We start from the raw sequence: 27946 nt of genomic DNA, 5'->3' as shown, positions 1-27946 counted from the left end.
CCCCTCGCTCGAGACCAAGGGATCCACTCAGCGCCCCACACCGATACTCAGGTGAGTCCCCCGGGAATCGCGACCAGTCATTTAGGCACGAAAACTGCCCAGCTGGTGTTTACGCGAAACAGGGTCTTGAAGTGTTCATCTGCTCAGACACATATACTCTCTCGATAGGTGCGGTGTTGCGTCTCACAGATAAACTAACGGGGGGAATAAGGGCGGACGAGGGCCCTTGAACGTTTTTGTTATCGGGTGGGAAGGGCGCGGTAACCGGGAGCGAAACGTAGCCATAGGAATAAGTGATCGATAAATTATGATGTTTTGCCCAAAAAAGGGCCTATAAACGTTTGCTGCTATAAAAGATCCCTCCAGGTTTGCGTCAGGAGGCCCCGGTGAGCGTCTGTGACACCGTGGTTTGGTTGGGTGCGGAGATTGCTTGCCGGGAGGGAGGGAGCCTCGGACTAACTCGTAGCCAAGCGTGTGTTCTCCGCACACGTAGCCTATACAAATTCGTGAGACCCCGTGCGAGAGTTGGGTGGCGTAGCGAGGCGTAACAGTATATTTGTTGCCGGGGGACCAGCACCCCGGTCAGCGACCTCGAGTCCCCACACGATCGTTCGACAACACAAAAGGTGAACGTCCTTCTCCCTCTTTAATATAATGTGTTTCATACTACAACAGCAAATCAACTCCTTTCAGATTATTTTTATTCATGGTTTAGATGCATCATTTACTAAACTGTAATTGAGTTCATCATACAGTATTATATTAATATATATATATATTTGTCATTCAAGATTACTTACTTTGCTGGTAAAGCTAATGTCGGAAAGAGACGCTACTAGCACACTCATGACCACACGTCCAGCAAAGGCACTTTTGACTGAGTTGATAAAGCTGGACTTTCCTGCCCCAACAGGTCCATGCAGCAGGATTCTCATAATGCCAAATTCAGGATCATTCAGCGGGAATGTTCTGAGTTTCTCCACCATCTGGTCTCTATTACTGTAAGAAAAATGCAAATATTTCACAAATCAATATGCTATGTAATATTTATTTCAGAATTTGACACAGTTTGTGCAAGTACAATACAGTTTCTTGCCCATGTACATATATATATGTATTTTTATCAGTACTCACGTCCAGACAGTTTCCCTCCAAGGTTTTTCAAGACCTGTGTTTAAAAAACCCCCAGTAGAATTAGAATAAACGGGAAGTTTGCAAAACTGCAGGTTATCCTAAGACATGGAACTTGTATGTAGTTGAAAAAAACATCTTGCAGCATAATCTTGGTTAAAACAACCAAATGTAATGCTAATTTTGTTGAGTTTCTACCCAACTGAATGATACTATAATATAACAGAAAACATATTTAATACTTAAATTGAATACTTAAATAGACAGTAAAGCTGTCCCACTTTGACAGTATAGGTGTCTCACTTTACCAATGTCACATGATCAAATGTGGGTTTTGGTCAGCAGAGGTTCAAAGAAGGTTGTGCTCCCTGTGTTTGGTCTTTCAGTTTTTTTCCTTATGACCAGTTTAAGGGAGACTTTAAGCTTTTCATAAAGGTATCATGTTTGATTAAATGGCAATGCGTTCATGGCAAAAAAGTGACGTACAAAGCAGAGTGTCTGAAAGTGTCCACTGTATTCTCCCTATATGGTAAATAACGACTGTAATCGTCTCTTACTGCCCTAACACAGCTAGCTCATTTACACACTGAACCTGATGATGTCCCTACAGTGCTCATACTGTATATATAGTAATAAACATGTAAATAGACTGAATGCCATCATGTTAGAGACAAAAATGGATCCCCTGCTTGTCACCTAAGCAAATATGTAAAGTTATAAAACGTGTTAAATAACAACATTGTTAACACTTACAGTTTGCCCAGGTGAGTGTGAAGTTCGGGTATTGTACGGTTTAAGTAGGCTAATACAGATGCTCAAAATGTAAGTAATTGTAGAACAGATACCAGTACATATCTAACTGAAGCCGTTCTGCTTGTTTGTCATTTTCATTTCTCGTAAATCAGCCTGTTTACTTAGATTAAGTTTTACTTTCACTGTCTGGCCCATCCCCTCTCTGATGTTAAGCAACTGTTGTGGAAAAAACATCACATTGTTGTAATTATGAGGATGGATAATGATTATGGATTCATATGATTGAAAATGAACCTTTTAATCAATTCTTTGCTTTTATATGCTATATGTCAGGGTTTGAGGGGTGACCTAGTGGTCACTGTGTGTCATGGCAGCGCTCTTTCTATCAGCAGCTTTTTCCTTCTCACCACCTGTTCCCTGTTTGCGCTGATTACACCCCTTATAAATACCCTCTGTTTTCCCTCCTTCTTTGCCGAAGAGTTTTGTTATGTTTGAGACCAGTTCTATATCCTGCGATACACTTTTTTCCCCAGCCACGTTGAGCCGCTGCCTTACCCTTCCCTGGACACACTGGATTGCCTTCCCGATCTCGGACCCTGCCTTTCCTGACTACGTTTTTCGGATCATCCCTTTTTGAGTTTCTTTCTACGGCTTGTTTTCTGTTTTGGTTTCAGAGCTTTGCTCGTGAGTTTTTAGTTGTCCTTTCATAAACTTTCCGTTCCGCACTCCGTTATTGGGTCCTCCTTGCAGCCAGCTTTGACATAACTCTTCGGCTAGACATGGACCCAGCGGAGACTTCTCCTGTTCGTTCTGCACTGGAGCACCAGGGTGCAATCCTAGGCAGGCACGAGGAACAGCTAAACGCTTCTCACCGCATGACAGAAGCCCTCGTTGATCGGGTCTCGGAGCTCACCACGGAGCTCCAGCGACTTCGGCAAGACCAGGACAACATGCAGGGGACCGCCTCCGAACGTTCGATGCGTACTCCGGAGCCCCACATTAACAATCCACTGCTGTACGCAGGGGAGCCTGCCGCCTGTCGTGCATTTCTCACTCAGAAATCCAAGACGAGATCTACGCCCGTGGCCCTCCAGATCTGCTCGATGACCTGGTCCGTCTTGCCATCTGCCTTGATCAACGCTTTGACGTTCGGCGCCGGGCCCGGAGCACCACCCAGGTGCGAGCGGAGGACGTTACGAACCCTTCTCCTGGGCCGTCCTTTCCCTCCCTGCCTCCTCCGGAGCCCATGCAGATGGGAAAACTGCGCCTGTCGACAGAAGAGAAAAGCCGCAGGATGAACCTGGGCTTGTGTCTGTACTGCGCTGGAGAGGGTCATGTTGCGGCAAAGTGTCCGTTAAAAGCCCCTGCTCGCAGGTTAACAGGGGAGTCCTGGCGAGCGGTTCTTCTCTCTCCATCAGTCGGTGCCCGTACACTGATTTCTGTTACCCTGTCATGGGATCGTTTGTCCCTCTCCTGCTCTGCCTTGGTGGACTTGGGTGCAGAGGGGAATTTCATGGACCTTGGCTGGGCCGTTAAAAACAGGGTTCCCCTTCAGGACCTCCAAGAACCTCTCACGGTACACACCATTAGCGGTGAGGAACTTACCACCATCACCCAAGTCACCGAGTCCGTGGGTCTCGTGACCTCGGGTAACCAGAGAGAACATGTCCTTTTTTTGTTCTTGACTCTCCCTCTGTGCCCATGGTTTTGGGCCACCCCTGGCTCTCCCTCCATAACCCTCATATTAAGTGGTCGGCGTTGTCCATATTGTCTTGGAGTCCTTACTGTCATGCCCATTGTATTGTGTCTGCCTGTCCTTCTGTGCCTGTTTCTGTTCCTGTGTTACAGGACGACATGGACGTTTCCGGGGTCCCAGCTGTGTACCATGATCTGCGGGTGGTTTTCAGTCAGTCACAGGCTGTATCTCTCCCCCCTCACCGGCCCTACGATTGTGCCATTGACCTGTTCCCCGGCACTTCTCCTCCTCGGAGCCGTCTTTTCTCCCTGTCTGCCCCTGAGTGGGAGGCCATGGAGAAGTACTTGGATGATTCTCTAGCAGCGGGTATCATTCATCCCTCCACGTTTCCGGCCGGGGCGGGGTTCCTCTTTGTGAAGAAAAAGGAGGGCTTGTTGCGCCCCTGTATAGACTATCGGGGGTTGAATGAGATAACGATCAAGAACCGGTACCCCCTGCCGCTTATGTAATCGGCCTTTGATCTCTTGCAGGGGGCAAGGGTGTTCACAAAGTTGGATCTTCGCAACGCTTACCACCTGGTTCGGATACGTGAAGGGGACGAATGGAAGACGGCTTTTAACCCTTGTGTTATCTTCGGGTCGTTCTGACCCATCAGTCATTGTGACCCACCGTCGTATTGCGACAACTTTACCGCATACAAAAACAAAGTGAAGCATTTTCTTTTCACCGTTGGGCTGTCTCAGACCCCCCACATTGCGAAGGTTAAAAGAAAATTATTTTTATTTGTTTTTGTATTGGGTAAAATTGGGTAAACACAACGATGGTTCGTTATGAACCTTTGGGTCATGTGACCCGAAGGCAGCACGAGGGTTAACACTCCCGTGGGGCACTTTGAATACTTGGTTCTGCCTTTTGGGCTGACCAATGCTCCAGCCGTCTTCCAGGCGCTTGTCAATGACGTGCTAAGAGACATAATTAACAAGCATGTGTTTGTGTACCTGGATGATCTCATCTTTTCTCCATCTCTCCAGGCACACATCCAGCACGTCAGGCAGGTGCTTCAGAGGCTGCTGGAGAATCAGCTTTACGTTAAAGTGGAGAAATGCGAGTTCCACGTCCAGTCGGTTCCGTTCTTGGGGTCCATCGTCTCGGTGGAGGGGATTCGCATGGATCCTGCTAAGGTGAGGGCTGTCACCGACTGGCCGCAACCTGGCTCTCGTAAGGCCCTTGAGCAGTTTTTGGGCTTTGCTAACTTTTACAGGCGGTTCATTCACAACTCCACAAAGCTTCCGTTTCTGTGGTCTCCTTCAGCCCAAGCTGCATTTGGTATGCTCAAAGCCCGTTTTACTTCGGCTCCTGTGCTCATAACACCTGATCCTGCACGCCAGTTTATAGTGGAGGTTGATCAGAATCAGAATTCGGTTTATTTGCCATGTATGTTACACAAACACGGAATTTACTGTGGCAGGGAGGTGCAAACACTAAACATACAAATCTTAAATTAAGTAAAGGTACAGAAGTTTAACTATTCCTAAGAACTAAACAATCTAAGAATAAAACAATTTAAAGCAGCCTTCTTCCGGAGGGGAGTAGCTGGAACAGGGAGTGGCCAGGGTGGGAGGGGTCGGCCACAATCTTCCTCGCTCGCCTCAGGGTCCTCGAGGTGTGCAGGTCCTCGAGGGTAGGCAGATTGCAGCTGATCACCTTCTCAGCAGTGTGGATGATACGCTGCAGTCTGCTCTTGTCCTTGGCAGTGGCAGCAGCGTACCAGATGGTGATGGAAGAGGTGAGGATGGACTCAATGATGGCTGTGTAGAAGTGCATCATCATTCTTTGGCCGGTTGAATTTCTTCAGCTGCCGTAGGAAGTACATCCTCTGTTGTGCTTTCTTGGTGAGGGAGCTGATGTTCAGTTCCCACTTGAGGTCCTGGGAGAGGATGGTGCCCAGGAAGCGGAAGGACTCCACAGTGTTGACTGGGGAGTCGCACAGGGTGATCGGGGTGAGTGAGGCTGTATTCTTCCTGAAGTCCACAACCATCTCCACTGTCTTAAGAGCATTGAGCTCTAAGTTGTTCTGGCTGCACCAGATCACCAGGTTGTCAGCTTCCCACCTATAATCGGACTCGTCCCCGTCAGAGATGAGCCCAATGAGGGTGGTGTTTGTCTGCAAACTTCAGAAGTTTGACAGACGGATGACTGGAGGTGTAACTGTTAGTGTACAGGGAGAAGAGCAGAGGGGAAAGGACGCAGCCCTGAGGAGATCCGGTGCTGATGGACCGGGCGTCAGAGACTTGCGTTCCCAGCTTAACGCACTGCTTCCTGTCAGACAGGAAGTCTGTGATCCACCTGCAGGTGGAGTCGGGCACGTTCAGCTGGGAGAGCTTGTCCTGAAGCAGGGCGGGGATGATGGTGTTGAAGGCAGAGCTGAAATCCACAAACAGGATCCTGGCGTAGGATGCTGGGGAGTCCAGGTGCTGTAGGGTGAAGTGGAGGGCCATGTTAACCCTACCGGCAGCAGTTTCGCTCCCTGAGACGGAAGGAGCGTGAGTCTCACCTAGACGTCTAGGAAGTTAGGGGTAGCGTGTGAACGCTGGTTGAAGGCCACCGAAACATATGACTTTGAGCACCTGAAGGAGTTGATTCTGCTGGAGCAATTTAAGAACTGTGTCCCCAGGGCGGTTCAGATCTACCTCAGTGAGCAGAAGGTTGCTACGCTCCAGGAGGCTGCTCAAGCCACTGATGCCTATGATATCATCCATGGGGGGCCCACAGGTTCGGGACGCCTTGCCTGGGGACCCGCTGAGCAGGGACGGGGCAGGGAGGCTGTAGGTAAAGGCAGCCCAGCGGGGAGTCTTGCCCAGCGGTCCGGGGTGGAGAGAGAGGAGAAGTCTCACTTCACCGTAGTGTCATCACTGCAAGGAACCAGGCCATATTAAGCCCCGTTGCCCGCTCCTTAAAGTTTAAAAAGCTTTTAAAAAGGGACCGGGAGATTGTCTGCCACGGGTGTCGGCGACCAGGTCACGTGCAGTCCCAGTGTCCCCAGCGGGGTCAGTGGGAGAGCCGGGCCAGGGTGGTGGCGCTGGTGGCCGCCCTGACCCCAGGCACCGATGGGCCAGGCTATGGGGGCCACAGAGAGGTACCCTTGTCCCTCCCGTCCAGCTACAAGCCTTTCACGTCAATGGGGACTTTGTCTGTGACCCCGGGGGGAGAAGAGATGCCGATCACCGTTCTACGGGATACTGGTGCAGCCCAATCTCTTTTACTGGAAGGAGTGGTGGAGCTATCGGGTGCTGCCTCCACCCGGGCTGCTCTAATTAAAGGTCTAGGGGGGCAGTATGAGCGTGTGCCACTGCACCGAGTGTCTTTGAAGTCTAATATAGTGACTGGGGAAGTGACTGTGGGGGTGGTGCCCACGCTGCCTGTTCCGGGCATTAGCCTTTTATTAGGCAATGATCTGGCAGGTTCCCAAGTATGTGTGACACCAGTTGTTTCCACTCCACTGGAGGTCCCAGAAACGCAGGCAGTGGTACAAGAACATCCTGATGTGTTCACCGCGTGTGTGGTGACTCGTGCTCAGACCAGGAAAGCCGAAGCCCAGGCTGGTCAAGTACCGCCTCTGGTTGAGGTGAGGCCGGGGGTTTCGCCCTCTGCTGGGGAGGAGGAACTGATTAGTTTGGCGGACACCGTGTTTGCTCAGGCTGTGGGTGAGCACCGGTTTTCAATGAAGGAAGACCCTAGTCCTCCCCTGGCTCCAGTGCGGGATTCAACCTTCTTCTCCCGGGAGTCTTTGATTAAAGAACCACGCCAGGATCCCTCGCTGGATCCCTTGTGGAAGCGAGCGGTGACCGCAGAGGAGAGTACAGACATGGCGGTTGATGAGTTGGAAGGTCGGGTGATCACAGAGGTGGTTGGCCCTCTGCCCCGAACCAAGAAAGGGCATGAGTATTTGTTGACCATTATGGATGTTGCCACGTGGTTTCCAGAAGCGGTGCCTTTGCGCAACATTCTGGCACCAGCGATCTTCGAGACGCTGCTGCAGTTCTTTTCACGTGTGGGGCTGCCTAGAGAGGTTCAGTCAAATCGAGGGACCCATTTTACATCTGGAGTTTTCCCAAAGGGCATGTGTGAGCTTGGGATCACACTGGTACGGTCCTCTGCCGTGCGCCCCCCTTGATTCATCAGGCTCCATACCCATGACGTCATTGAATGCAAAAGGTAAGCGTCCTTTTCCATGTGTTTGATACTACAAGAATAAAAGACACTTCCCTCAAAACATTACATTAAAAAGAAATTATTAAACAGTAGATAATCTGTAAGGATGTATGTGTTTTCCGGGAATACTTGCGTTCTTGGTGAAGCTTGTGCCAGTGTCAGAATCTGCCAGCGCAGCAGTCACAATACGTCCAGAAAAAGTACTTTTGAATGAGTTAACAAAGCTGGACTTTCCTGTGCCAATTAGTCCAAATGGCAGGATCCTGAGCTGGCCCATATCAGGATCATTCAAACTGAATTGTTTCAGTTCCTTAATCATAGTATCTCTCAGCCTGTCCAGAGAATTGCCAAAAATATATTTTTATTAATTTACTACGGTAATTTAAAGGGCTGCTGAGCAATGTTACAATACTTTTTCAAGAGTTGCTACACACGTCACATATTTCACTGTATTTTTCATCAGTCAGGACAGTAGGCTACTTACATCCAGTCAACCTCTCTCCAATCTTTGTCATAAACTGTAGACATAAAAAATGTGTTTAAGTACAATTAACTATGGATTTTGTGAAATTAATTTGGATCAGGGCATTTTAAGAAGTTTAAAATGGGGTGGACAGGACCGACTTGGAGCCCTTCATGGGTAGCCTACAACAACTTTGTGAATTAAAAAGTAACAAACCTGGTGCTGGTGCTCGTGCTGGTGCTGGTATTGATGAGCCACCTCCCATGTTGACTGTTTTGCAGGGGTGGTCAATACAACAAGTTCAATGTATGTCTTCATTTAACTTATTTAGAAGACGCTCGTATCAAAAGCAACATATCCAAAGTCATAATTTATGAATGATAAAAACATTTCACACTGCACTTTCTCATATGCATATTAAATACGCTTGTATCTAACAACCTGACACTTTGGTATTACATTATATAAAACTGTCTAACCAATAAAGAATACAACCAGAATATTCTAAATGCTTGCCTCGGGGGGAATGTCACTGTACTTACTGTAAGTCGCTCTGGATAAGAGCGTCTACTAAATGGCTAAATGCAGAAAATTCTTACCCTCTTTTTTGACATACGAAGACTAAAGCCAGGGTGTGACTGGACACGATATATATGTAGGTGAAAAGTTACTTTCAGTTTCCAGTTGATTATTAAAGAATATATTGTGCTTAGTAAAGTTATGCATTGTGCTTATTAAAGTTCTGTCTTATGATCTGAGAAGTGTGCTCAGGCTTAAACATGGTGTCTCACACAGGGTGTGGGAAGCAGGCTGTTCTTTGTGTCTATCTCTTCATTTTCAGAAACAACCTTGAAGCCGGAGACGGCACCCGAGCAGGTGGCAAGAACAACTCCTTGATGCACGAGGGAACAATCTCAACCCTCTTTTCATCTTTCTGTTTTAATTGCACTGTATAAATATATGCTGGGGAGGGACAGATAGCCAGTTGGACTTCGTGAACCAACCCAAACTCTGTTGCGGGAAACGTAGACAACCCCAGAGCTCTGTACTTGTTGATTTCCAACTGCTGCATTAAAGCTGATATTATGGGACCTCTGCGACTCCAGAACACAGGGTTGCGTACAATACATTTCACTTTCTGTTACAAAACGAGGACAGTGCTGAGTTTGTGCAGTTATAACCGGACTGTGTTCCAGTTTAGCCATCAAGGCTCTTTAATATTAGGTGTTTCAAAAGGCACATTTTACATTTGTTCAAATAGGTAAATTTATATAGAACAGATATTCTGTTGTCCAATTGTTCCATACTGGACTTACTCTGTGTTGACTGACTGAGCTGTCAAACGGTTTCAGAACGTGTAGCCTGGCTCTGCCCTCCTACGTACTTCCGCTCAATAGTGGTCACCCAGTACGGCTAGGGTCTTTATAAATAAGGTGAAAGAGAGCACACAGAAGGGGCACACAGCAAAGGTTTCACCAGGCATCAAAGTCTGCCCCGCACACAAGATAAGGAGAATAGTATAGGCACTCAATAACACAGAGGCTACACACAAATAGCACACACACAGCACTTCATTCTTCACACATGCACATAAGGACCACCAAGCCTCTACCAGTAACTCCCATATAGCCCACCCCCAACGCCATCCCCTGTCTAGGCAGTGTGCTAGAATTTTAGGGCATATGCATAAATGTATGTGTATGTAATCTATAAGCTTCTATGTTCATTGGTAAGAGACAGGAAGGGAAGATAATTAAGTTGAGTTCAAAGGAATGCGAGGTGCTGATGGCTCTGTGGGACGGTTTACCCTGGGGGATGGGTGAAGCATCTTATATGGCCTTCTGTCCTCTAGTCATAGAGTAAGGGCCTATTGAGGCAGCTGCTCTGAACTTTGGCTAGAAGGACTGTGTCCTGTTTCATTGTTAGTGTTAATTAAGTCTTGTTTGAAGATGGCCACACAAAGGACAGTTGACTATTTGACTGGTCAACTCCTGTGGCTTTTATCTACTGGTCTGGAGAGAGATGTGACATCAAAGAACTGTGGGACACTTGGTGTGGAGTCAAACTGTCACTGAGTAGTGCTGGCCAATCACAGAGACCGCTATATTGATAGATTGAACATCTTGAAGATCCTTTGTTCTAAGTTCATATAAGGCAGTGCATGTGTGATAGTTCTTCACCTCTCTTCCGAACGACCTGTAGCTTACAAATCACATGTCCTCCGTTATGACGGGTCACAGAGTACTCTGTTAAACTTAAGTTTGTGCAAACTAAATAAATTGTATTGAAACCGCCATTCTTGACTATATTCAAATCTACACAGTGCCGCTAGAATTTTCTTTCACAGCAGGCAGGCTGGCACACAAACAGAAAAAGAATGTCCGTTCTTTTTCTGTAATTTTCCTGTACCAAATTTACAAGATATATCTGTAATAGTACATTACTATGGAGGACCAAACCTGCCAAAATAAAATAAAAATGAATAAATAAATAAATGTATCAATAAATGTATTTATACATTTAAAAATATGTATATATAAAAATAAATGTATGAAGAAATGTTAATTACGTATTTATTTATTTACATGGCCATTTATTTCTGTATTTATTTATTTTTGTATTCATTTATTTCTTTCCTCATTTATTTCTGTATTTATTTATGTGCTCATTTATTTCTGTATTTCCCTGCATACTTCTATTCTATTTTCTTTTTAATAACATAATTATTCATAAGTATGCAGTGGCATAACGACATCTCTGACGTTGATAACAACCAAACCGTTTAAGAATTGGTTGAAAATTGAGCAAGTTATGGTCATTTAAAAAGTACATGTAGCATCGACACAATGTTATGGGTGAGCGAGTTGACTGTAGCAAGATGGCCGCCATGTGCAGACGTTCTAGACTCCGCCGTAAGACATCTAGTCTTTATATATATCTATGGTACACACAGTAATTAGATTCTTTCAGCTAATAATCTGCAGTGTCACTTGGCGAGGGCCCCCGTTCTCGTTAGTGACTCACAATTGGCGGCGTTTGAAGGGCCCTTAAACATTTAAATATATTAGTAAATCATAGTAAATGGACATTTATTAAGTTTACTTCTTGAAGTACTTACATTAATTGAAAGTGCACTTGAAAGTATTTTTTAAGTATACTTTGAGGTACTTTAGGAAGTATACTTCATGAACTGAAAGTGCACTACAGAGGTTACTTTAGAGTATTCCAAAGTATACTTTGAAGTACTTTAGGAAGTATACTTCATGAACTGAAAGTGTACTACACAGGCTACTTTACAGTAGGCCTATTTAAAAGTAAAACTCAAATACACTATAAGTGTACTTTAAAGTGTACTAAATGACCTAAAAAAAAAAAGTGGGCCAATTCAGTTTACTTAGTACAAAAATAGTATATAAATAAGTACACTGCTAGTATACTTTAAGTACCATGATAGTATACTTTTTATATACTTAAGTATACTTACAAATTAAGCTCGAAGTATACTTCTTTTTCATAAGGGTTATTCAGATCTAAAACAGTCTTCGTACTGTGAGGTTTGCATTCATGCATTTGAACCAGATCTGACAGGATTTCCATTTTAGTGAAAGCCACACATTGCATGAAATAGTGTTACGAGTAAAGCAAGTTGTCATCTGTTTAATGACTGTGTACCTCATGACCTTCTAGAATAAAGCCTTTGATGGAGAATGGATTATGTAATTTGTGCCCACCCCCCTTTGACTATTGAATTAGCAATGCAAGCATTCATTTATATTTTGAATGGGTGTAATGCGTGTATGCAGTGGCGATTTTAGACCCTTTTTATGGGTGCTCAAGCACCCCTAAATTTAATCTCAGCACCCCCAAAAATAATAATAATAATAAAATACAAAATATTAAATATTATTGTTTATTATCATTTGATGCTGGTAGTTCATTAAGAAAGGGACATCCTTAGTTTTTTCATTCATTCTATTTTGCATAATAATACATAAATGTATTCATTGTTATCTAGCGAAATTACGGATTTATTTACAGGCATGCAGCTCCTCACTTTTAGGTGAGACTTTTTTGAAACCAAAATGGGTAACCTATGTGATTCGGGGGGGGGGGGGGGGGGGTAGAGGTCGTGGCGGGTCGTGGCCAACAGAGCACTTTACCCGTGCTTCCCAACTTTACAACTTGCTCTGGAACCAATCGTCACTCCTAATGCCTAAACCTCACAGCCAATCAGAGGCAGAGTGGGGAGATGTTTACAGACCAATCTTACATCATCTAGTAGAAACAATTTTAATACAATATTAAAAATTGTCTATTGGATGTGTTAGCTTTAGAGTTTTTAGCTTTTGACTTTTGCTTTTAAAAGTAGTTCAACACAGGTAATCACGTTTGTTTAATTGTTTATGGTTAAAAGAACATGACATTGTTTACAAAGGCACAGATTCTACATAGATCTAGCCACTTAATTTTGCTCTCAAAGTGCACCAGATTCATGCGTTTAACTTTAAAATGTAATACATTTTCTTCCGGGGAACGCCGTATCCTTCTCACCTTTTTTACCCCTGACCTGTTTGCATGCCTGTTATTAGCAAGGGGTTTAGCACTTTTGCAAGGCACTGTATTCATGTCACATTCTCATTGGGGGCTGAGCACCCCTAAAGGTCTGATCCTAGAATCGCCCCTGCAGGTATGTAATGTGTTTCAAGCAACAATAAAAACAAAAACAGTATTTTACACAGACAGCACAATCTAAATGTGTTTTATAATTGTATTTCTAATATTTATGATAGAGTATCCCAAATTTGTTAAAAGTATTTGGATTTCCAAAGCAGTTATCTGTGAGATGTACTCAAATTCAGTTGTTGTGCACTTACAGATGTCAAGAGTCCCCTGTGTATCTGTGGTAACACTTAGACCCCCCATAACCCACTATCATTATCATCACCTTACCCATCACTTATCAAAACAAAATGTAGTCTGTTTTAGACATGTTTAAGAGTTGGGCATGTAAGACAAGGGAACACTATTATCATCTATCTTCTTCTTAATTTCAAGGTACCAGAATCAATCAAGTGTTTATTGTGTTTGTACAGGAAAGAAAAAAACATTTTAAAATCTGGTCAGGATTTTCATATTGGATGACAAAGAAATGGGTCAACAACTCAGTCACTCTATCCCACATACAAACTGTGCATTATGTGTGTATTTATACAGTGTGTGTTTGTGGATCCATGGGTGTTTGTAGTTTGTCATCAACTGACAACTGTGGGTCTTAGTTCTTAGGTCTTAGAAACTTAGGTACTGTCTACCGAAGCTTCAACAATTATTATCGAGAAAAGTATGCAATTAAATAACCACATTGATATTGTTTTTATGTAAATCACGTGTATGTACATGAATGTAAACCGTAAATGTATGAATGTAAAAACAGTAAACCTTTAATAATATTTTTACATTAAATGACTATGGTCAGACAAAATTAGATTTCACCTCAGTGGCAAGTCAAATTTGAGAAGTGCCAAAAGTGATTAAAAAGGTGTACCAGGGTTAAAACTCTGTTATAACTTCTAACTTACTGAAACTTACAGAGGCTCTTACCACTTTCAGTGGACATATGTGTGCAGTAATGCCTCATGAGAGGGTTTTTTTCTTCTGCTGAAGGTGCCATATGTAGTCATTGGCAACCTCTACAATCTTAGTCATAGCCTCCAACACCAGGACATCGATGTCATTGTTCATCTGTGTCTCTTCATGGTAGTTCTTCACTGGCAGGATGCAGGTCATTGGGACACCCAGCACATTGCTGCAGGTCTCCATCTGGAAGGAAATGAACCGGAAAGGACTTGGCAATGACAAATGGTTATATATTTATATTTAGTTTGAGTCCACACAGAGGAGAACTTCACAGTCATTTAAATTGGTTGTACCTTAGATTTGATCTCCTTGCTTCGGTAGATATTTTTCAGATCCCGTGCCACTTCTGGACAAGCAATGTCTACCATGGTCATGACAACAATTTGAGGAATTCCTATAATTAGATGAGTGTTTAATGTTACAAACAGCCGTGTTTTGTATCCAGAGAATCATAAACAGTTTCTGATGTTCACTTACCCAATATGCTGGCCTTGTCCCTGACAGTTCTCATCTTGGCTGTAATCTCTTTTGACATCATAGAAATTTTATCTGCAGACACAACACTCACCAGACAGTGAACTTTGTCACTTAGTTTGGGATCCTTGACGTATTCTGGCTTTGAATTTGTCAAAAATACATTGGGGTTAAACTGTAACAACAAAATAGAAGAAAGGGGGTTAGGTATTAACAGGAAAGTATCTGAAAAAATAATTTTTTCACAGAATGAAAAAGTAAATTAAAGTAAGAGCCATTTCCTTTTTGTGTAGGCCTAATGTGGGTGGCAGTATAGCAAGTTGTAGGCATATTGGTGGGGTCACCCAGATGGGCATGATTTGGGAAGCATACTAGGTTTTGACAATGTCAACCATGTGATACCGTGAAAAGCTGTAAGCATTTGCCTATATTGATTATGATTAGTGGACAGCTTCGAAACTCAGAAGAAACAAATTGTTAAACAAGACATAATCTATGAATGCAGGAATTCTGTCTGTGTTTCTATATCTGTCTATTGCGCAGTTATCTTGAGAACTGGGCATTGTATGAAGTGTTTTGCTTAGGACCCAGGTATGTGAAGTAACCAAGGCCTATTGGGTGTGAAGTTGTTTGGATGAGTAGTTATATAAATACATTTACATAGGCCTATACATCTATCATTTTCTATATACAGCCGTGGCCAAAAGTATTTGGAGCAACATACATTTTGTGTTTGCAAAGCTTGCTGGGCCTTGGCATAAAATGACTGCTAACATAATTTCAGTCATATCATCAGCACAGTGGAAATAACACATTCTGATTGGATTTTAAGAGCAGATTGACTGCTGTAAAAGAGGGGACGACTATTTGCATATATTGCAAATTTTCGCCCCCAAAAAGCTTGAAAAATATGAAATGTGCCTTATTATTATTCCAGTATTCTATAGAAATATGTGAAAAGAATCCTCAGATACTGACCAGCAAACTTTGCAAAACACAACATTTGTCATTGCATAACTTATGGCCACGACTGTATGCGCTGTTGAGCTGCACTACACGTGAAGCAATGGATCTCACAAGCTGCAAAAGGGCAGTGCACTAGTAGATATTCATCGCCATTGGGTAACACTTGCGTGCACCGCCTTCACACTAATATAGCAAAACCGCATGAAACTGCCCTGACATCATCTTTAACGCAACACAACACTCTCGCTGGATCTTTTTGTCGGCAACCACAGGTTCTACACCTCCTCCATTGACAATGGCGTTATGCAAATGGATATTCAATCAAGTAGTCCAGTGACTTAACCCTTGTGCTGCCTTCGGGTCACATGACCCAAAGGTTCATAACGAACCATCGTTGTGTTTACCCAATTTTACCCAATACAAAAACAAATAAAAATAATTTTCTTTTAACCTTTGCAATGTGGGGGGTCTGAGAAAGACCAACGGTTAAAAGATAATGCTTCACTTTGTTTTTGTATGCGGTAAAGTTGTCGCAATATGACGGTGGGTCACAATGACTGATGGGTCTGAATGACCCGAAGATAACACAAGGGTTAAGAGAACACTGGTGTCCGCTATAGACAGTGGTTGCTAATTTATGCCGCTATAATAGTAGCTAATCTGGCTATTTAAGAATGGCAGGTTTGTGCAGTAGGCCCATGTCCCATGCTCCCAATTCTCTTTGACAAATCAGTAGTCTTCAGTGTTCTCATGCAACCCCAATGGAGTGGTTCCAAGAAAAGTACGAGATACTAGGTTCCAGGGTGGCACAATGGAAAACCAAAAACGTAGAGTTGAGCCGGAACCACGCAGTGGAAAAGCATCATAAGTGATGTAGCCGTGGATCTTGCTAGCTGGCAATGTACACTGCACTATGTGGAACACACGGCAAACTCGTTATCCCCCGATCAGTCAACGTACAGTGAGTCCCATGGTCCCAAGTAGCCCATCCCATGAATTACAATGCTAATGTTAGTGCATGTTTTTATGCGTTCAGGTTTGGTGTACCTCATAGCCTTCTGGGATATGACCTTTGAGTGCACTGATGATGTCGTCAATGTGCACCCCTCTGGATTCCTGTGCCTCCAGACCCATGATATCGTTGAACACAAAAGGTGAACGTCCTTCTCCCTCTTTAATATAATGTGTTTCATACTACAACAGCAAATCAACTCCTTTCAGATTATTTTTATTCATGGTTTAGATGCATCATTTACTAAACTGTAATTGAGTTCATCATACAGTATTATATTAATATATATCTATATATATATAGATATATATTTGTCATTCAAGATTACTTACTTTGCTGGTAAAGCTAATGTCGGAAAGAGACGCTACTAGCACACTCATGACCACACGTCCAGCAAAGGCGCTTTTGACTGAGTTGATAACGCTGGACTTTCCTGCCCCAACAGGTCCATGCAGCAGGATTCTGATCATGCCAAATTCAGGATCATTCAGCGGGAATGTTCTGAGTTTCTCCACCATCTGGTCTCTATTACTGTAAGAAAAATGCATTATTTCACAAATCAATATGCTATGTAATATTTATTTCAGAATTTGACACAGTTTGTGCAAGTACAATACAGTTTCTTGCCCATGTATATATATGTATTTTTATCAGTACTCACGTCCAGACAGTTTCCCTCCAAGGTTTTTCAAGAACTGTGTTTAAAAAAAAACAGTAGAATTAGAATAAACGGGAAGTTTGCAAAACTGCAGGTTATCCTAAGACATGGAACTTGTATGTAGTTGAAAAAAACATCTTGCAGCATAATCTTGGCTAACAACCAGATTTAATGCAAATTCTGTTGAGTGTCTACCCAACTGAATTTGAACTGAGTGGCATGTGTCTTTTCAACACAAGGATCTTAACATTTATGATAAGTGACATGACAGCAATATGAAGCGAATTTTGTTAAAGCTTTAAAAAAAAAGGGATATGCTATAACTGACTTATTTTCAGTATAATGTAAAACGGTTAAAAACATATTTCAGGATAGAAATGTTAAACAGACAGGGAGGAAGACAAGGGAGAAAGAGAATGTTGAATTAATAGAGTAGAGTGCATTTAAAGCGGTTTTATTTAGAGTAAAGAAATTAAATGTTTTACTTAATAGTATACTATATAAGCGCAGCTAGTTCAGGCAGGGCAATTGGGCAGCGCGCGTCATCTGCTCATTACCACACCTGTGTTAGTCAGCACAAGCCCATTCGGCCACGTCCGATAAGACGGCATTAAAAGGCCGCGCGGATACGCACACACACGCACACACTCAGCCAATTTGTTGTATGATCATGTTGCTGCCGCCCTCCGCCATCCCCTTCTCCCCCGTGCTGTCTGTATGTTCTATCCATCAGGGGGATTATATCTCTATTGCTCCCTGCCTCATATGTCATGTATGTATGTGTTGCATCAAGGAGGCAGGGAGTGCTTCCCTTAGATCATCCACTCCGCCAAAGTAAAATCTACATGTCCATGTCATGTAACAATAAATGCTCAAATCTTTTTTGTCAAATCAAATTGTTTTGACTGAAATACTATAGTAAAATTAAAAAAATAAATAAAAATACTTAAATATACAGTAAAGCTGTCCCCCTTTGACAGTATAGGTGTCTCACTTAACCAATGTCACATGATCAAATGTTGTCAGCAGAGGTTCAAAGAATGTCATGCTTCCTGTGTTTGGTCTTTCAGGCTTTTTCCTTATGAATAGTTTAAGGGACACTTAAAGCTTTTCATTAAGGTAATATGTTTTATTATATGGCAATGCATTCTTGGCAAATAAGTGACGTACAAAGCAATTTTTCTGAAAGTGTCCCACTTAACTTGTATTCTCTCTATATGGTAAATAATGACTGTAATCGTCTCTTACCTGCAGATGGCACTGAAGGAAACCAATAATTTCTCAAAGCAGATGCCATGTCTACCTATTCATGGGTACAACAATTTGAGAAATTAAAAAGCATTTAACGTTGTGGTGGTGGTGTTGACTCGTTACCTCCCATGTTGACTGTTTTGCAGGGGAGGTCAATACAACAACTTCAACATATGACATGTCTTTAAGGAATTTATTTATGTCAAAAGCAACATATTCAAAGAAACATATAATTTATGAATGATAAAAACATTTCACCTGCACTGCACTTTCTAATATACAGGCATTCAACACAGTAGTCTCAGAATTTGCTTTAGTCTACCAACCTAGATTTTTTATTTTGCACAGCATCACATAAAATCAATGTCTATTTGATTAAGAACACAAAACAACTTTTCTAAATGTTGGAACATCTAATGTAGCAGTTTTAGCAGTCTACAAGTCCATGTATTATGGAGAAAGAGTTTACAGAAGAGATTCCAATAACAGCAGAAGCAGAAAAGACTTACCCTCTTGGATGTCTAACAGATAAGCAGGGGTGTGACTGGACATGATATATATGCAGATACCCAACCCAGATACCAGTTACTTTCACTTTCCCGGTGTGCCACCGGTATTACACAGGTGAGCATGCCAGTACGTCACGTTGTCTGAGGCAGGGGCGGACTTACGTTTAGTCAAACTTGTAATTGCCTTGGGCCCCAAGCTAACATCAACCCGATTTTCGTGTTGGACAGGGTACACACCTTTAAGTATGATCAGATTGCCATCTCGGTAGGCACTGCATAATTACCGTACGGACAATGAACAGCTTTGTTCTGTCAATTTCTAGAATGCCACTGTTGATTTACATCAGGGAAGGGGAAGATAGTGAAAGTAAAAGAGGTCAACTTGATGTAAAGTAAACAGGCTGATTTACATGAACTAGGTAATGAAGATGTACAAACCAGAATGCCTTAAGTTAAATATGCATACAAACAAGCAGAACACCTTCAATTAGATATGTTCTGGCATCTGTTGTACTATTACTTCTTTCTATGACAGGAAAGTGAATGTGGCTTAATGGAGACATTTGATTGGTCAATTCATCCCAAGCATCTGTATTAATTCAACCATAAAATACTTGAACGGCATACTCACTTGGGCAAACGGTAAGTGTGAACAATGTTTTTAGATAACAAATAATAACTTTCCAGACTACAGTTGTCCACATTTTCTTAGGTGACCAGCAGGAGATCCATTTTTGTCTCTAAACATGATGGCATTCAGTCTATTTACATGTTAAACACTATACATATAATATAAGCACTGTCGGGACATCATCAGGTCCAGTGTGTAAATGAGCTCGCTGTGTAAGGGCAGATTAGTAAAAGCAGTGTTGAGGCCATTTCTCCCAATCACCCTTCTTCAGGTGTTGTTCATCCTTTTCGTGGCCCACGTGGACATTGAATTCCTGGGCAGATCCTGACCGGGCCTGACTCTCCACCCTGACAACTTGTAGCAAGAAAGGTCCAGAGAATCTACACTGGTATCACTTATGCCACCTGCTCACAAGGTGAGTAATGGACCACTGAAGGTTCCGTCCAACCACCAGTCTCTAACCCAAATGTAGTTTAGGCTGATTTCAACGATCAGTCTGTTGTACCCACTTAATGGATCAGACCGCTAGATTGAAAAAACAACCATATTCATCCTGACTTAAATGTGTTATGTAGAGCATTAGGGTCATGTGACCTGCTTTAAACAACCTAGTGACTTTATTTACAAGTGGATTGGTTCACATTTTCTGTTTTCAGAATCAGAATGAGCTTTAATCGCCATGTAAGTTCACACAAACAAGGAATTTACCGTGGCAGGAACGTGCATATAATAAACATATACTGATCTTAAATATAAAAATTAGAGAATGTACAATAGAAATAAAACATTCTAAACAACACTATACAGTGTAATATAAAATAAGATATAAAATAAGATCAGATAGTTCAATGTGACTGGTAGAGACCAGATGACATTGTGCAATGTGCAATAGTGATGGATGGACTTATAAATAAATGAATGTCTTAATGACAGTGGGAGTCCTTAGACTTGTTGGAGAGGCCAGCCACGGATGGAAAGAAACTTGTTTTTGTGGCGTGAGGTTTTGGTCCTGATGGACCGCAGCCTCCTGCCGGAGGGGAGTGGCTGGAACAGAGCGTGTCCAGGGTGGGAAGAGTCGGCCACAATCTTTCTTGCTCGCCTCAGGGTCCTAGAGGTGAACAAGTCCTCGAAGGAAGGCAGATTGCACCCATTCACCTTCTCAGCATCTCGGATGATACGCTGCAGTCTGCTCTTGTCAGCAGCATACCAAATTGTGATGGAGGATGTGAGGAAGGATTCAACGATGGCTGTGTAGAAGTGCACCATCATTGTCTTTGGCAGGTTGAATTTCTTCAGGAAGAACATCCTCTGCTGAGCTTTCTTGATCACCTCACTTTCAGTGATAGATGATCATTGATTTTCTTATCTGTTCAGGATGAGGCTCTACAACTTGAACTGAGGCAGAGGACAAACATGGGGGTCAAGGAAGGTTGGGCGTAATACAGCTATCAGACATCCATCAATATTATTTATTATTACTGATGGACTTCTGACAGATGTATGGTCACTGAAAATGTTGTTGTTGTCCCTGCAGTGTACTATACTGTCTCTTTACTATGCCTGTTTCATGTTGTTTAATTGTACCTTGTTTAACTACATGCTCTTATGGTTCTTGCCTTTGGCACTTATTTGGTTTTTCACAATGTATGCTTCATGTTTTGGCTACCCGCAATGTTTGGGGCTATCTCGTTGTTATGGTCAGTGACTTATGCACTTTTGTAAAGCGCTCTCTTGGAAGTCGCTTTGGATAAAAGCGTCTGCTAAATGAATACATGTAAATTTAAATGCTTCCAAGAATTGCCCCTTGGGGATTTTTTTTGTATTTTTATTGTATGTTCAAGTAAATATGTATAAAAGTTTGTTCCAAATTTTCTTTGTAAAACATATACATTCAATTGGCGTGTTTATTTATTGTGCATGATTATATTTTATGCCTATAAAAGTATTGACAAATTTTGTTGCACTCTTACCATAACTCTGTAAGTCATGAACAGGCAAACGACATGTCACGGTATGGCAGAGTAGAAAATCAATGTACACCAAAACCCTCGTGCTAACGAAACACTGCGTGAAATTAGACCCTCACCCAATGCAAAACATTGCAAAACAGTCAATTGTGCAGTAAAACATTTTGTTTGTGTTGCTGTCATTTTTAGGATACTAATTAATCAACAATCATGACTTGGATTGTATTACAATACATTAAATAGGCAAATGGCACCTACACAGATAAAGACAAATTCTTCTGACCTCAGACTTTTAATGATCAAATTCCACCACAATATGCACACTGGGGGCTTAATTAATTAGGTGAAACTGATCAAGGCCAGGGAAGATGAGCACACAGGCAGGGTAGAAGAAGGACACTCTGAAACAAGAGGACAGATGAGGACATCAACATACAACAGGAATTAAAATAAGACATGACAAAGAAAACATAACCCAGGGAGCAGGGCAGGATGTTATAATACTGCATACTCGTGAGGTTTTTATTGATTTATATTGATCTATTGACATCTAAATTGAAGGTATGGTTAGGTTAAGTTAAGGTATATGTTTTATTTATTTATTGTCCCGTAGGGAAACTCGTCTTGGCTTAAAGCCAATCAATCACACAATACAATGTCACAATGCACACAACTACATAGATTATATATACAGAATATTTGCCTTTTGGAGATAAAGTTAGTTAATTATGTCTGTCTGTCTCAGTGGTACAGAGGACAGCCTAAGTAAATTCAATCTCTATATGGAATATTTGCTCTTTTAGTATTTTTCTAGTAGGCATCTTCTATAGAAGAAGCCCCTGGAAACAAATAAAATAATAATTTCAATCTCTATGGTTTTCATGGTGGCTTACTATTCTTGTTGAAGTGTCCATATGTAATCATTGGCTGCCTCCACAATCTGATGAATAGCCTCCAACACCAGCACATCTGCTTCATTGTTTGTCTTTGTCTCTTCATGGTAGTTCTTCACTGGCAGGATGCAGTTCATGGGGATCCCCAGCTCATTGCTGCAGGTCTCCATCTGAGAGCAATTAGAACCATACAGGGTTTTATAATGACCAAAGGCTCAGCCAAGACCACAGCAGAGTAACTTTAGAGCTTACCTGCTTTTTAATTGCCTTGCTTTTGTAGATATTTCTCAGATCCCTCTTCACTTCTGGACAAGCATCATCAACTTTTGTCATAACAAGAAACTGGGGAATATCTAGAATTTCATGGGATGAAATGTACCTGTTACGTCACATAAAATGATGACAAACCACTGTCTTCAGTAATCGCGCCACTAGTTGTTATTTAGGTTTGTGGAGAACATTTACCCAGACTGCTAGCCTTCTCCCTTATAGCCTTCAGCTTGCATTTGAGTCCATCTGACATTCCAAATAAGGCATTTGCAGACACGACACCCACTAAACAGTGGACTCTGTGTTTTAACTCAGGACTGCTGTTGTAGTCTGGTTTTTCTTGTGTCAAAGGACAAGTGGGGTTGAACTGTATCAGGTAAAAAGTACAGAGATGGAGAGTTAGAGATTGCATCTCTAACAGGATGGGAACTATGGAGGAGCCAGGGGGAACATTGGCTCCTCTTAAGACTCCCCTGAAACTATAATTTGTGAATTTTTGGGGGTCTCTAAAATTTAATATTTTTCCCATGAATTTGTATTTTTCTCTATCTTCATTCACTTATTGACTATGCATCAAATAAACCTACGATAGATGCATTATTCATGCATGTGGGTGATTCAAAGCTAATTCACTTTACGTAACTAGTGCAGTGCCCTTGCCTGTGATGCAGCTGGTAATTAAGATGTCGGTTTGTTGATCTGGTGCATGTGAATGAACTCAACTAAACACAATTGTTTATGAAATGTGTATTGTTTATATAGGCAAGGTTGTAAAATAAACTTGCCTTTGTCCATCAGTCATCAATTTCCGGGTTCATAGCCTAATCAGTGATTATTTCATTAGAACGTTTCCCAGCAAACACACAAAGTAAAGGCACTGTATTTATATAGTGTTGGTAATTTGATTATGTGAGCTCTATTTATTGTTCTAGTGCACAGTGCCCGAGATGCTGTCGGTGCATGTAGCCTAGTTCTGCCTAAGCCTATAAAATGTTATCAAAAGTTTGGCGTGAGATTACCATACTTATCAACGGGGAGGGCCATTGTCACGCATTCACGGCGAATGCGTGACAATGGAGGGCCCTGGCCTAAAGGGTGTTTGCTGTTTTCATAAAAAAAATGTATATCATGTTCCTTTGTGCTATGCAATGCTGTCATTTTTTTACAATTATTTTCTATATCACATTCACATAAATAAGACACTGACAACCGACCAAGGAGGCTACATTTGTAAGAACATTGTTCCTGTCAAAATCCTCGTTTAGAGCTCGCTATATCCATGCCTCAAGAAACCAACAGAGAAAGCTTAAGTTGTAGGAATAGTGTTCTTGTCCTATAGCGCATGTCCTTGGGTTCTGAAATGGACATTACAATTACTACTTTGCACAGTGTCCAATTCTCAAACTAATACCTAGTCAAACAATCGTTGGCCTAAAATCCCACCATAAAACTTGCAGACAGAGATTTCTTGCATTGTAGTATACATATTCCTGTGATGTTACAATGATTCGTAAAGACTTAAAATTACAATTGTATTCATTGTGTTTTGTATTCAGACAAGGATACTACACAATAGCTATGTAAATGCAAGAAGTACGTTTGCTCAATTAACTATATAATCTCACAAAATGGGTAGCGTATACAGACCATTTTGAACTATTCGATATTTGATCGTATTGCCCCACCTATAGTAATGAAATTAAAGACTATCTACAAAAGTTAAAATGCATTCAAATCTGAAACACCCACAGTGCCTTGATGATATGCATCTGAGCAAGGTCTCATAGAGCCCTTCTGGTGAGTACTAGGTACTCCATGAAACAACTTGATACAATTGTCATGTGTTGCTGTGGTAGTTACATGTTGCAGAGTAGCCTACCTGATAACCTTCTCGGACATGGCCTCCAAGAATGCTGACGATGTCATCAGTGTGCACCCCCCTTGATTCATCAGGCTCCAAACCCATGACATCATTGAATGCAAAAGGTAAGCGTCCTTTTCCATCTTTAATGTAATGTGTTTTATACTACAAAAATAAAAGACACTTCCCTCAAAACATTACAGAATTTTTTTTTACAAAACAGTATATAATGTGTAAGGATGTATGTGTTTTCTGGGAATACTTGCCTTCTTGGTGAAGCTTGTGCCAGTGTCAGCATCTACCAGCGCAGTAGTCACAATACGTCCAGAAAAAGCACTTTTGATTGAGTTAACAAAGCTGGACTTTCCTGCGCCAATTTGTCCCATTAACAGGATCCTGAGCTGGCCCATATCAGGATCATTTAAATCCAATTTCTTCAGTTTGTTATTTACGGTATCTCTCTGCCTGGCCAGAGAATTGCCAAAAATATATTTTTATAAATTTACTACAGTAATTTAAAGGGCTGCTGAGCAATGTTACAATACTTTTTCAAGAATTGCTAAACACTATTTTCTATTTCACTGTATTTTTCATCAGTCAGGACAGTAGGCTACTTACGTCCAGTCAACCTCCCTCCAAGCTTTGTCATAAACTGTAGACATAAAAAAGCGTGTTTATTTTACAAGTACAATTAACTATGGATTTTGTGAAATTAATTTGGATCAGGGCATTTTAAGAAGTTTAAAATGGGGTGGACAGGACTGACCTGGAGCCCTTCATGGGTAGCCTACAACAACTTTGGGAATTAAAAAGTAACAAACCTGGTGCTGGTGCTGGTGCTGGTGCTGGTGCTCGTGCTGGTGCTGGTGCTGGTTTTGATGAGCCACCTCCCATGTTGACTGTTTTGCAGGGGTGGTCAATACAACAACTTCAATGTACAACATGTCTTCAATTAATTTATTTAGAAGACACTCGTATCAAAAGCAACATATCCTAAGTCATCATTTATGAATTATAAAAACATTTCACACTGCACTTTCCCATTATGCTTATTAAATACGATTGTATTTATCTAAAAACCTGACACTTTACGTGGTATTGCATTATATAAAACTATGTCTAACCAATAAAGAATACAACCAGAATATTCTAAAAGCTAGAACATATGATGTAAAAGTGTTGGCAGTCTGTCTTATGTGCAATTCAGTTTACATTATCTAGAAAGAGATAAGATACTACAATAAACGCAGAAGCAGAAAATACTTACCTTCTTTTTTGACTAAAGACTAAAGCCAGGGTGTGACTGGACACGATATATATATGTAGGTGAAAAGTTACTTTCAGTTTCCAGTTGATTATACAACGTGTCAGTACTTTGTGTTGTCCACTTAGGGGCTGCCGTTTTGCTGTATCTATGCTGGCAGAAGCTGGCGGCCATTTCCTTGAAATGAGACTGTTTCCCAGAAGACATTTTTCTTTCACTTTCTGTTACAAAATGATGACAGTGCTGAGTTTGTGCAGTTATAACAGTAGGACTGTGTTCCAACTTAGCCATCAAGGTTCTTTAATATTAGGTGTTTCAAAAGGCACTTTTTACATTTGTTCAAATAGGTCAATTATATAGAACAGATATTCTGTTGTTCAATTGTTCCATACTGGAGTTACTCTGGGTTGACATATCATCATTAACTGATAAAGGCAATTAGCCTGTAAAAAGAAATCAATCGCCAGGGTGTGACTGGAACTGATATATATATGTAGGTGAAAAGTTACTTTCAGTTTCCAGTTGATTATACAACATGTCAGTACTTCGTGTTGGGGTTAGGTTTATTGTTTAATGACTGTGTACCTCATGACCTTCTAGAATAAAGCCTTTGATGGAGAATGGATTATGTAATTTGTTCCCACCCCCCTTTGACTATTGATTTTGAAATGCAAGCATTAATTTATATTTTGAATGGGTGTAATGTGTGTATGTAATGTGTTTCAAGCAACAATAAAAACAAAAACTGTATTTTACAAAGACAGCACAATTGTGTTTTATAATTGTATTTCTAATATTTATGATACAGTACCCCAAATGTGTTAAAAGTATTTGGCTGTCCAAAGCAGTTATCGGTGAGATGTACTCAAATTCAGTTGTTGTGCACTTGCAGGGGTTAAGAGTGATCAGGTTGTCTCTTTTCTCTGTCATCTTGTATTAATTTCCTCTGTTAGGGTCTCTGTGGTAACAGTTAGACCCCGCATAAACTACTATCATTATCATCACCTTACCCATCACATTACCATTACATTTGAATGTTTTTAACACACTGATCAACTGTCTTTCAGGTGATTATAATAATCTTGTCTTTTTTAAGACTACCTTTATAATACACTACATCTACCAACTTATCAACACAAAATGTAGTCTGTTTTAGACATGTCTCAGAGTTGGGCATGTAAGACAAGGGAACTCTTGTCATGGCTATTATCATTTCATCATCTATCTTCTTCATAATTACAAGGTACAAAAGAGTAGAGTTTCAGTGAACACATGTTAAAGAAATTACCAGAATCAATCAAGTGTTTATTGTGTTTGGACAGGATAGAAAAAAACGTTTTTAAATCTGGTCAGGATTTTTGTATTGGATGACAAAGAAATGTGTCAACAACACAGTCACTCTATCCCACATACAAACTATGCATTGTGTGTGTATGTATACAGTGTGTGTGTGTGTGGATCCATGGGTGTATGTAGTTTGTCATCACATCAGAGAACACATTAGTCCGGTCCTAGTTACTTTACACTGGCTCCCTGACCACAAAGCTAATGATAAATCCTGCCCTGCTAAAGACTGTATATGTAACTCATGTGGGAAGGTTGGGCACTATTCACGTGTCTGTAAATCATCTCAACAGCCGGTTAATGAAGTGACTGTGCCGGAACTCTCTGTTTTAAGTGTTAGACATTGTTGCACTGTTGACACAGCTAAACTCATGTGCAATGTTACTGTAACTGTACCAGACACTGAACAAACATGTACTGTTAGATTGTTAGTGGATACAGGGTCTAGTGTCTCTATACTGCCAGAGAATATTTACAGTGCACATTTCAGCGCAGTTAAACTAAAGGAGCCTGAAGTGCAGCTGGTGACATACTCTAGAGAGAAACTGAATGTTTTAGGCTGCCTTAGAGCTAGCACTACTTATCATGGCAAGAGTGCTGTGACAGACTTATTTGTTGTGAAAACAGGGACACCTATACTGGGCATGGACCTGGTGACTGCCCTCCAGTTACACTAAGGAGACCAGGTTATATCTGAGACTGAGACTGTCAAGATGTGTGCAACATTTCGCCAACCCGACACCCACTTCAAACAGGAATGCGAGTCTCCAATAGCATTCGGGTGTGCAAAGGGCTTCGTACACAAGGTGAAGGTCCGACCGGAAGTGAAGCCGGTACAGCAAAAACTTAGACGTCTACCTCTCTCAGTTCGTGATGCTGTCTCCCAGGAACTCAGGACCCTGGAGCAACATGGAATCATTAGGAAAATTGATGCATCGGAGTGGGTCTCCCCGATTG

The 27946-nt window shown here is 41.6% G+C and overlaps 2 protein-coding genes, 1 long non-coding RNA gene and 1 other non-coding gene across 4 annotated transcripts; 1 reads left to right on the top strand and 3 right to left on the bottom strand.

Moving 5' to 3' along the window:
• Positions 1 to 616: 616 nt before the first annotated feature.
• On the bottom strand, positions 617 to 1171 carry LOC134022939 (uncharacterized). The gene is made up of 3 exons (XR_009930718.1): positions 1135 to 1171; positions 801 to 999; positions 617 to 666 (listed from the first exon to the last, which is right to left on the bottom strand). It is a non-coding gene; the product is annotated as an uncharacterized LOC134022939 (long non-coding RNA).
• Positions 1172 to 13311: 12140 nt separating this feature from the next.
• Positions 13312 to 18914, bottom strand: LOC134023104 (interferon-induced protein 44-like). Its single transcript, XM_062464948.1, has 8 exons — positions 18760 to 18914; positions 18248 to 18302; positions 17003 to 17036; positions 16674 to 16872; positions 16377 to 16523; positions 14367 to 14538; positions 14183 to 14283; positions 13312 to 14072 (listed from the first exon to the last, which is right to left on the bottom strand). The coding sequence occupies exons 2-8, from the start codon at positions 18294 to 18296 to the stop codon at positions 13887 to 13889; spliced, it is 888 nt and encodes a 295-aa protein (XP_062320932.1). The 5' UTR covers positions 18297 to 18302; positions 18760 to 18914; the 3' UTR covers positions 13312 to 13886.
• Positions 18915 to 19062: 148 nt separating this feature from the next.
• Positions 19063 to 25465, bottom strand: LOC134023103 (interferon-induced protein 44-like). The gene is made up of 8 exons (XM_062464947.1): positions 25203 to 25465; positions 25000 to 25033; positions 24648 to 24846; positions 24400 to 24546; positions 22716 to 22887; positions 22503 to 22603; positions 22251 to 22420; positions 19063 to 21758 (listed from the first exon to the last, which is right to left on the bottom strand). Coding segments are annotated over exons 1-8 (897 nt in total). The 5' UTR covers positions 25276 to 25465; the 3' UTR covers positions 19063 to 21757.
• LOC134024272 (U7 small nuclear RNA) lies at positions 22143 to 22198 on the top strand. The gene has a single exon (XR_009930878.1). It is a non-coding gene; the product is annotated as a U7 small nuclear RNA (small nuclear RNA).
• Positions 25466 to 27946: the final 2481 nt, after the last annotated feature.

Source organism: Osmerus eperlanus, chromosome 7 (genome assembly GCF_963692335.1).
Source record: "Osmerus eperlanus chromosome 7, fOsmEpe2.1, whole genome shotgun sequence".
Taxonomy (NCBI): domain Eukaryota; kingdom Metazoa; phylum Chordata; class Actinopteri; order Osmeriformes; family Osmeridae; genus Osmerus; species Osmerus eperlanus.
The sequence above is the reverse complement of the archived record's forward strand: the minus strand, read 5'-3'. Positions and strand labels throughout refer to the sequence as shown.